The following is a 10903-nucleotide window of genomic DNA, read 5'->3' as shown; positions in this document are numbered from 1 at the left end:
CGGCGGTGGTGAGCGGGGCCGGGGCGCGGCCGGGGCGCCTCCCTCTGCCTCTATGATGAAGTTCAAGCCGAACCAGACGCGGACCTACGACCGGGAGGGCTTCAAGAAGCGGGCGGCCTGCCTGTGCTTCCGGAGCGAGCGCGAGGACGAGGTGAGCCGGATGGGCCGGGGCGGCCTCCGAGGGGAGCAGCGCCGGCTCCTCGGTATGGGTGGCAGCCGCCAGGCTTTGTGTGCGCGCCCTCGGAGCCAGCTTCGGGACACGAACCTCGCCGCCTCCTGTGCACGGGGGAGCCGGAGGAGCCGCTGGGTGGGAGCGAGCTCTTGCGCACAACGCGGGCGCCAGCGGCAGTAGAGGCCGTGGGGTTGTTCAGGCCTCTTCACCAAGGTCAATTGCCCCGTACCTTATTTCGTCCCTCTTTGGCAGCGCTGCAGCGTGTCCAAGTGCTGCTTCAAACCTGCAGCTGGCATGTTTGTTCTGTAGTAAATGGCTGCGGAGTCGTTCAGCCGCCTAGGAACTGAAGACTGGGTTTCTTGCTGTCTAGGTGCCGGCGGAGGAGTATAGGGTCATGATCCCACGTGGCAAATCTAACCGGCATTGTACTCTCGGGCGCCTTGCTGGAAGACAGCAAAAAATCATAGGCTCAGCACTGATTCCACAGCTCAGAAATGGCTTGAAGAGCACAAGCTGGGTTTCACACATGCGTTTGATGCAGCTGTGCCTTGCAGTGTAGAATTGCTGCCTTCTACTGTCTTTACAGCCCAGTGACTTCCTTTCTTACTATGGTCAGGAGAAGGGGGCTCTGACTTGTCAGTTTCTGCACCAGTTTCTTCTCTGGGCCCCAGCAGGAGTTTGGGTGATCTCATGCTCTTCTTTGCTGCTTTAGTATTTGGTTTCTCAATGTTTGGGTGCCTGTATTGCTGCTTGAAGTGATACTAGCCTTTGTCATCTTTATTTAGTCCAGCACTTGTTGTAGCTTTCTTGTTGCTGACAGATGAGTGTCTGTTCCAGAGCTGGTCTGTTGGGTGTCTTGGTGTTTCTGTCAACCAGTCTGGAGCCCCTTTTTTTTTTCTCATTTCAAATACAGCAATAAGCAAATATACCAACTTGGTAGTATCAAACATCGCTTAAAACAAATAATGAGATTTGCTTTGACTGCTCCTGCATTTCATTTGACTGCTTCTTTGTTCAGGGGTGACACTTTTTGCAGATGCCACCCACCCTTAGTAGTGAAGACTCCTATGTGCATGTGGACCTCTGAGAGAGCTCCTGTAAGTCTGGCATTGGCTACTTGGAAAAGGAGCACTAGAAGGTAAAAGGAATTGACTAGTTGTGAGTTGTAACACTGATCTGTACATCATCCACATGGTTTCAGATCAGAAGCTTAACAGATCTGGCAGGGTTGCTTTACTACTAAAAGTGCTGGGTGCAGTCACCAGCAAAGCAAGACCTCAAGCTGCTAGTTCTACAACTTCATGCTCCAAGTATGCAGTAGATCTGAGCTCTTGCTCATAAGGGATAAGGAAGTTTCTATATAAGCCTCAGAGTCAGTGCCAATAAGGCCTGTAGCTAATAGGTATTGTTCCAATTCATGCAGCCTTGTGTCAAGATCTTTGTTCTGTCTCTCTGGTCTGATGTCTAAGTGGAAAGAAGAAATGGCGTTTCTGTCTGCATGTGTGGTAATCCTCCATGACTTCTTCTCATTCTCTGCTAAGCTGTAACCAGGCCTAGCGTTCTGCCTTGTACCTACAGGCGTAGCTTCCCTTGCCACAGTGAATGTTTCTCATGTCAGTTGGTGCTGTTAATGCACTAGACTTTTATACCTAGATATTTCATGCTAGTTGGCAAAACCATGCCCGTGACACTCTCGGGTATTTGTTCTAGGTTACAAATATTTGTGTTGTACACTAGGTACATTTCCAGAATAAACAAATGTCCACATTAGCCTTTATAAATATTGCATATCCCTATTATCAGTGAATTAACTTGAGATATAAAAATTGAGTAACTAAGTCCTGGCTGTGCTTCCCAGATGCAGAATAAGTGGTATGAGTTTGCTGTTATAATTGACTAGACTGTTCTGACTGCTTTAATTACTGGTGATAATTGCGGTGATTCAAGTTGTCCTTCAGATACAGATGAGTCTGAAGAATCTTCCAATGGCAAATTGTCCACTTGGAAGGAATAGGAGGCTACTGACTGCAGGGGAAGATTTAACCTTTCTTTAACTTCTGTCCTTAGTTTCTGTAACCAATCTGGAGTTAATATTGGGCTGGGAACTACTATCAGTAGAGAACTTGGGGCATAGGACTGCAAGAGGTCTTCTGAATAAGTGAATCAGTCGCATCATCCCTTTTAACAAAATGATGAAGCTCTGATATAAAATTAATTAAGTTGCTTGACCTTGCTACACTTTTTGTGAACCCTACAGCTCTGATGGTTAAGAAACTTCATTTCCAGCCTAAACTTACTCATAGCCATTTAATATGTATTTGCTCTGGTGCCAAGATTGTCTTTTAGTTCTTTCCCCTTCTGGTGCTCACCATGCTCATCCCTATTTGTAGACATCAACCAAAGTGCCTCTCAGTGTTCATTTTACTAGACTAATCCAAACAAAGCACTTCTAGCGTTATCTCATAAGATAGGTTGTCTGTTCTCCTGATCATTCTAGTGGCATTTCTTATATCAAGATCACTAATGGAAAAATAGTTAGAACAGTCTTAAGACTCATTTTTGAGGATTCTGGTAGTAGCTTCCCTCTAACCTGATAATTTCCCTTTCAACAGAGCGTGATGTTTTAGTCCCTTAGATAGTTCTTACTCATTCTACAGATCTGGTAGCGGGTGGGGCAGGGTAGGGTGCCACCTTTATTAAAGACTGTGACTGGTTCAGAGAGGCATGAACTTGGTCAGATGCTATGAATGAACTTGCAGAAAGCAGAGGTTCTAAACCAAACAGAATTTAAATACAAAGCATAGCAGGAGGTAAAAATGGGTTTGAATACCTTAATAAGGATAAACAAATCGGTTTGCCCATTTACGGTTATACCAGTTATAAAAGCTAGCCCAAGTAAGGAGATAAGAATCTGTGGTCTCTGTTGTGACAATCCAGTCTGAGGATAACCACTTGTTCTGCATAGCCACTGCAATTTCATATCCAAGTCTGTTTTTAAAGTTTCACTTGATAAGAACAGCTATGCTGAGGTCAGTGACAGAAGGTCCAGGGAAGTTAGTGTTCTGCCACAGGCTTTTGTGCATTCCTGCAATTTCTGTGAGCAGTTGCTTTCAGTGAAATTTAAGGCAGTGGTTATAAAATGTTTGCTAAACTGCATTGGAACCTGGGCATTCAAGTAGAATTGAGTGATAGTTCTGTCATGTGGAGTAGGAGAACATCTCTTCTGCCTGCAGTTCTGGGACTTCAGCAGATAAGAAATCCAAGAACTAAGAAGCAAAGGAGGGGAGTACCTCTGTAGTCTGAGGCAGAAGACAATTTTAAGGGCAGCAAGAGGGAAGGGGACTAAATTATATTGTAGCTATTTGAATAATTAGTAGACACTCCATTTATTGGATAAAATGGTTGATTGAAATTGCACAAAAGTTAAGTGTCTCTGTAAAATATTTTGGATGTGGAAAAAAGATTATCTTTTAATAAAATAGATTATCCTTAATAAAATGTTTGAATATTATAGTATCATTATTAGTAAGATGTAGAAAGCTTTATTTTTGGTTTGTTTTACTCAACAATTAATAATTTGGGTGATTTTATGTAAAGATCATGTAGCTTTCAAATGTTTGGGAAAACAATGTCTAAAAGGATGCTGTGTGCTCCATAGGTGTTCATTTTCCAGCTACATTTCTATGCCTGTTATAGAATGGGACCATGGGGATCAGATAGAAAAAATAGAGGAGAGTATCAAGACTCTAATAGGAGCTAATTTCTAATAGGATTCTGATAGGATATCTATAGGATGTACCAGTTCTCTTTGCTGGTAAAGTAGAGTCTCTGATCAGTTGAGGAGGGTCATATATTTTTATAGGTGTTCAAAGGTAGACTTCTCAACTGGAAACTCTCTCATGGAGGAGATGAGGGGAGTTCAAATCAAATCAGACTGAGAACATTATTTAAACTTTTGATGACTTTGTCTTTGAGGCTGGTATTTCAAATCTTGAGAACCCTTTCTCTCTTTCAACTTTCTAACATCATGTTTGCCCAATAACCATTTTTTGGTTAGCATATCAAGGAAATATTGATTTAATCTTTTCAGTCATGCCTCCTGAATTTTACTCTAGCAGTGGTTTTATTAAAAGCTTTTCACTTAAATGTATTTAACTTTAAATTTCTTTTACCAGCTTAATAGACATCTAAACTGAGAAGGTACCACAGTGATCTAATCCAGCAATTTGCAAACATCTCTGCAGTAAGGATCGTGCTGACCCCTCTTTAGTGGTCTGAGCAATTAAAAAGATTGACTGTAGTCCACTTATCCCAAAAAATTGAGAATCCCTGATCTAGACAATGTAAGTCATAACAATAAGCAGTTGCTCCTGCACAGAGCTTATAACTGCAGGTTGCACTATAGTATCCTTGATTATAACATTGAGTCTTAACAAAGACTATATGTTTTTTAAAAACTCCATCATGCTTCTTAAATCAGAGTTTACTATTTGGTTTCTTTATGCCGTAGTCATATGCCTCTTAGCCCAGTTATGATAAAGGGCTCAGTGACCAGTTCAGCTTCCTTAGAAGCTCCCTTAAACTGATGGACACACATTTTTCTCCATGCAGACTACTCCCTTGAACCATTCAGTTATCATGTTAACAAAACTGCAGTTGTTCATGTGGATCATCTAGCTTCATCAGAGAGTCTGTAAAGGTAGTAGCTTTAGAATTAATTTCTTAAGCTTTAGTCGGTCTTCAGACTTCCTGCATGTCCTGCATGTTCAGTATTGGCTCATAGTTCTTGGCCTAACACACAGTTCATAACTTGTAAGGTATGGTTTCCCCAGTTTGCCTGCAAAAATACGACTTTGGCTTGTTCCTTAAGTGCTAACCTCTTGGCTGCTAATTCAAATGATTATATGCATATAGTTCAATGTCTTCATCAACTTCATCAAAACCAGTTGCGTTCAATGTCGTCATCAACAACCTGGAAGATGGCATAGAGTGTACCCTCAGCAAGTTTGCAGATGACAGCAAGCTATGGGGAGTAGTAGATATGCTGGAGGACAGGGTTAGGCTTCAGAGTGATGTAGATGAAGTGGAGAATTGGGCCAAAAGGAATCTCATGAGGTTCAACAAGGACAAGTGCTACGTCCTGCACTTAGGATGGAACAGTCCCATGTACAAGTTGGGGGCTGACTGGCTGGGCAACAGCTCTGCAGAAAAGGACCTGGGGGTTACAGTGGACAATAAGTTGAATGAGTCAGCAGTGTGCCCTTGTTGCAAAGAAGCCTAACAGCATACTGGGCTGCATTGGTAGGTGTGTTGCCAGGAGGTCAAGGCAAGTGACTGTTCCCCTCTATTCTGCACTGGTGAGGCCACATCACGAGTACTCTGTTCAGTTTTGGGGCACCCACTACAGAAAGGATGTGGACAAATTGGAGAGAGTTCAGTGGAGGGCTAGAAAAATGGTGAGGGGGCTGGGGGACATGACTTACGAAGAAAGACTGAGGGAACTGGGATTATTTAGTCTTGAGAAGAGGAGACTAAGAGGGAAGCCATCAAGTAGTTAAGCCATCAACTACTTGAAGGGGGCTTCAAAAGAGGGTGGAGCTAGACCTGTTCTCAGTGGTGGCAGATGACACAACAAGGAGCAACGGTCTCAAGTTGCAGCAAGAGAAGTTTAGGTTAGATATTAGGAAAAATTTTCTCACTAGGAGGATAGTAAAACACTGGAACAGGTTACCCAAAGAGGTTGTGTAATCTCCATCTTTGGAGGTTTTTAAAGATCTGGTTAGACAAAGCTTTGCCTGAGATCTAGTTGGGTACAGTCCTGCTTTGTGCAGGGGGTTGGACTAGATGACCTCCTGAGGTCCCTTCCAACCCTAACATTCTATGATTCTGTGATGTCAGTACCAAAGATGATCATTAATAACATTCCCATACATATGACAGTGTTGGTTTGTAAATTGTTCCCTCTGCATATGAGTAGAGGTAGTTAACAATGTTGGATGTTAACATTTAGTTTGTTGCCCGTGAAAGGTACTAGTTGGTATCTAAGGTGCTACCCTGCCCTGTCTGGTACATACAGTGTTCAACCCTGAACTGGCAAACTTTCCAAACCAGAAGTATAAAGATATTAACATCTAACTTATGTTTAACATAAGGCATAACCATTTTATGATGCTTTTAAAAAATTAAAATTTGCATTTTCCCTCTGAGCAGCTGACATGCACAGATAGCATGTGCTCGTATCCCCGGTGTATTAACTGTGGTCCATTTTGATTTTATTTTAATTTTGTCCAATATAAAATAAATGATCTTCTGAATGGTGGTTCCTCATTCAGCCTCCAATATTTTTCTTGCTGCCTGCATGCCTGCACACATGCTACGTAGGCCTTGTCTAAATGAAGTAAATGTTAGTTAGTTGTAGGGTGTAAATGAGCCAAGTAATGCAGTCTTCCAAGAGGGCCTGGCCTTATGCTACCTTGATTTAAGAAGTCTAGTCACTTTAAAAAACATTGACGGTTTTTAGTCCTTTTTTTAAAAGTACCAGTTTCCCCTGATCATTGTAAGGCCTATGTGAACCACTCAAGGGATTATGTAGGCCCTTCCACATCTAGATATCCCATCATATTGCTTTATGTGCATTTCAAAATTCAGTTGAAAGACTAGTGCAAGTTTTGATTAAACCTGCATTTTGGACAGCATTTGCTATAATAATCAGTACTGACCATTCAGTGTGCCTCTTTGAGGTAACTTCTACAGGAAAAATGCCTCTTTAAGAAGATTAAGGGAGGGTGAAAATGTCTTAGACTCCTCTGTTTTACTTTTTAAAATAGGGTGAAGAGAGATTTTTTTTTTTAATCGGGTTTTTTGAATTCTCTCAAGGCTGTTAAGTGAACGTGTTACTATCCCCTACCCCTATACATGTGGGTAGCTGTGTCTCAACTCTTAAAGATTTACTCAAGCGCTATGCAAACTAATAAAATGAAAGATATAACTGGTAAGCTTAATGCAATTTTTTTTCTAGCCTAGTTGCAGTTAGGAATATAAAGTGATTTTCTGGATAACAAAAGTACATAGTATATCACCTCTCAAGCTTCGTTTTTGTCATAGGAGGTACAGATGCATTTTTGTTGCCTTACAAGGAAGTCATCTAAATTCAATTGGCATCAGAAGTAATAGGTTAATTACTACACCTAATCAGTGCTGTTTTTAATACTTTTTCTAATTTCTTGTTTTGCTGTAAGGAGGAGAAGAGATCTCCATGCAAAACTGATTAATTTGAATATCTAACAGGATTCAAATGTGAAGGAAAGAGCAGTTTCTTCATTATATCATAACAATCTCACTGTTATAGATATCTTAGATGTGTTTTGTTTTGTTTTTTTCTTTTAGATTTCAACTTCCTGGAATCAAAAATGAGATGGTGCTCTTGCATGAGGAAACACCATGTAATTCATAGGAACGCTAGAAAGCAATCTGCAAATTGCAGAAATGAGACCGTGATACTTAAAATAGTATTAATGTCTTTGATATGATTTACCCAGAGAAGCAGACTGAACATTGCTCCTTGGTCTCAAATGACTGATTAAGATCCAAAAATCTGCTTCTTGAAAACAGAAAATTTAGGAAACAAAAATCCCTCTCTAACTACTGTCATGCATTATATGGAGGGAGAGCTTATCAAAGACTTCCCCCTCCACCCCCACCCCCCTCCCCCTTTTATTGTTTATATAAAGTATGTCTTTATAAATGACATGGGCAGCAGTGCTTATAGCTTATTGATACTTCCCACTAGACAACCATTTTCAGTTGCTTATAACTTTGCCAAACTGACCATTTGGAGAAATTATCTTTATGCTGGATATCAGTTGTGGATTGAGAAGCACCAACATCACCTTTTTTAGAGTAGGAGTCTATATTTGGGGAAGAAAGGGGAAGATGGAGACAAGGGTCGGGAATGAGGGTCTAATAGCTTAAACTCCCTACAAAGCCAGGAATTGCACTTTTTGGATCTGTTTTAATACATATCTGTAAAATACCCTGGTGTAAAGAGTTTTCATCTCGTATTGCTGCAAGTGGTGCTTGAGGACCCCAGTGCTCCTGACCCACCTTGGCTAAAGGGAAGAGAAGGATTCATGCGGCAGTTCAACATGTGATGTCAAGAGTCAGGCACTCAGGATAAGCTAGATTTAAAATACAAGGATGTGCACCAGATCTCCCCAAAATAAGGTTGCGCAGGCAACCTTATTCGTGTAATTTTTAACTTGTGAGTAGACAAAAGGCAGGGTAGGATAGCACCTTCTCAACTGAGTGAGTCCAAGGTGCCACAGTGCGCTGTCTTCTGTCTGCCTTCAAACTAACATGGCTAACTACTTCTCAGTTCTTGACTGTTTAACTTCTAAAAATAAGTTTCGAATATAGTAAAGGCGTAGTGTTTATAAAGCTTTCTGGAAGGAGAGTAAAATAACAGATGAAAATGAGATGCTTCCAGAAAGCTAAGCATTTTAGCACAAAAGGCATCATGAGTATTTCCTTAGTTAGGATAAGCTAGGCCTGAACTTTTACAGTTGTCTCATTTCTTTTTTCCAGGGCTCTGTACTCTTTTGCATTTCTGGCAAAAGTCCTATGTCCTGCCAGTTAGTAATAACTGCAGCCATAGCTGTGTTGGGTAGGTACTGATGCTGTCCACTCAAAAAATAGCTAGAGTTCTTCCTGCCTGCCTGTAAAGGGTACAACTTTTTTTCCCCAATAGGGGGTAAAAACTTGCTTGATAAGGGAAGCTTTTGTCTTTAACTGAGAGGCACCTACAGGTGGAAGAGATGAGCTTTCTTTTGGCTTGGCTAGAGAATAGCTAGTTAACCAATCTAAATTGCATTTATTTTCACATAAGAAATCTATGAAAGAGGGATGATCTTGTAGCAAGTTTTACTGTTGGCTACAAGATCAGGGAAAGAATGGCATTCTACTCTTCCTTTTTAAGGATCTCACACAAGAAATTGGTTAGCAAAAAAAATAAAAATAAAAAACCAGGGGGAAAATACCTAATTTCCTGCTATATAGTTGAGAATCCTTCTGTGGATGTGACTCTAAAGTAGTAGTTATTAGATGCGTCTATGCAAGATGCTTTACTGTGCACTTAGGACACAGTAGACTAATTTGCTGAGTTGCCAGGTAGTCTCATCAGATACGAGTGGTATCCAGCAGCACAGTAAATTATTGAATTTAAACACATGTATAGATAGTGGCATCGGGATTAGTTTACTCTGGCTCAGATTGAGCTGGAGTATATTCAGTCACATTAATTGCATGTAGATGTGCCCACTGAGGCGGAACTGAATGAACAGTTGCAAGCCATATGTTAAAACTTGCTCTCCTGCATACACTCAGTTAATTTCTGTAGTTTTCGGTGGAACCATGTAGTTGGAGAATTGTGTAGAAAACCTGGGGAAGTCTAGCTTTATTTGAATCTCTAATTTCTGTTCTTAGTTTAATTTGCAAGGTATAGGTGAATGGAGCAGAGTGATGAGGTGATATTGGCAGCTTGTGCTGCTGAGTACACATTCTAAACAAATTGCTTTTTAGTGCTTTCATTTGAAAGAGTTAAAATATTACATGCATATATGGCCAAATTAATCTGATGATGAAATGCATCCTCTAGCTATCTATGGATAGTAACTCTAATGGCTGTAACTGTTCTAGTAATTAGAGGTAGTGAAGAATTGTGACCACCAGTGAATGCTGATTGGTGTTCTTTGAAGCAGTTCTGTTTAACATAACTAATTGCTTAGTCCAGCTCCAATTAGTCCATTAGTCCATTTATTTTGTTCCTGATCACTCTCAGCTGGGAGTTTAGTGCTGTTTCATTTTGATGTTGATGAAGAACTATGTGCTAGTGAATTTACTTGTGTTCCCCAGGGTGTTGCATCAATGTACCAAAAGCTTCAAGTTTAAGAGAACGATGAAACCAGCTTGTATTGTGGAATTCTTCAAGTCCCAGAGGTGGAATAACGCACCTTTGTGATCACATGGGTTTAGGCTGTGAAGAATTAAACCTCTGTTCATTTGTTACTGCTTGGTCCTTGAGGAAGGACAGAAGTTTCATGACTAAGTATCAGACAAGAAAAAAAAAATGTCAGTTCCATCAACTGTCAAAGTCTGTGTTTTCTGCCCCATGTTAGTTTGAAATGTAACTGAAAAGAACAAAACACTGACAGTATGCAGGTGGGACTAGAAGCAACTCTTTGCCTCTCACTTGCTTTGCTCACCAAAGTAAGAAATATTATTTACACAGTAGTGTATGACAAGTTCTTAAGTGTTGGCTATACTTTAAGTACACTGCTTCAAGGCAGGTGTTGGCTGTTTTGGGGGACCCTGCATATTTATTCTTCTGCTAATAATAATGGATTGAATAAGCATCCAAGATTTTCCTTTTGCATGAATGAACCAAATTCTTGGATGGGGGATGCTTACAGGTAAGTATTATGTTACAAAATTTAAAACTAAATGTGTAGTAAACTTGGCTTTGTTCTGTAGAACCACCTCAAAGGCTCAATGAGATGATCCCTCTTATCTACTATTCTCTGTCCAGAGGGAAACCTCCAGGCAGGGCATTAGAGCAGATAAATGAGATTAATTTTTCAGAAAGATACATTTTTGGAATGTTGGATATCTGACTGAAATGACTTGTGAATATTAGTTGTTGTTTTTCCACGTAGATGGACTTGCTGTATCTGTAAC

General features: G+C 40.7%; 1 protein-coding gene across 1 annotated transcript in view; it reads left to right on the top strand.

Annotated features, from left to right (window-relative positions):
- Positions 1 to 6: 6 nt before the first annotated feature.
- The window catches only part of NUDT4 (nudix hydrolase 4), a 39720-nt gene continuing 28823 nt past the window's right edge, over positions 7 to 10903 (top strand). The window contains exon 1 of the mRNA XM_006027060.3: positions 7 to 151. Within this exon, the coding sequence (XP_006027122.1) occupies positions 53 to 151 (99 nt within the window). The 5' untranslated portion in view covers positions 7 to 52. The remainder of the gene's footprint in view (positions 152 to 10903) is intronic.

The sequence above is a fragment of the Alligator sinensis genome, unplaced genomic scaffold (assembly GCF_000455745.1).
Source record: "Alligator sinensis unplaced genomic scaffold, ASM45574v1 scaffold141_1, whole genome shotgun sequence".
Classification (NCBI taxonomy): Eukaryota; Metazoa; Chordata; order Crocodylia; family Alligatoridae; genus Alligator; species Alligator sinensis.
This window is presented reverse-complemented; position numbering and strand designations above follow the sequence as displayed.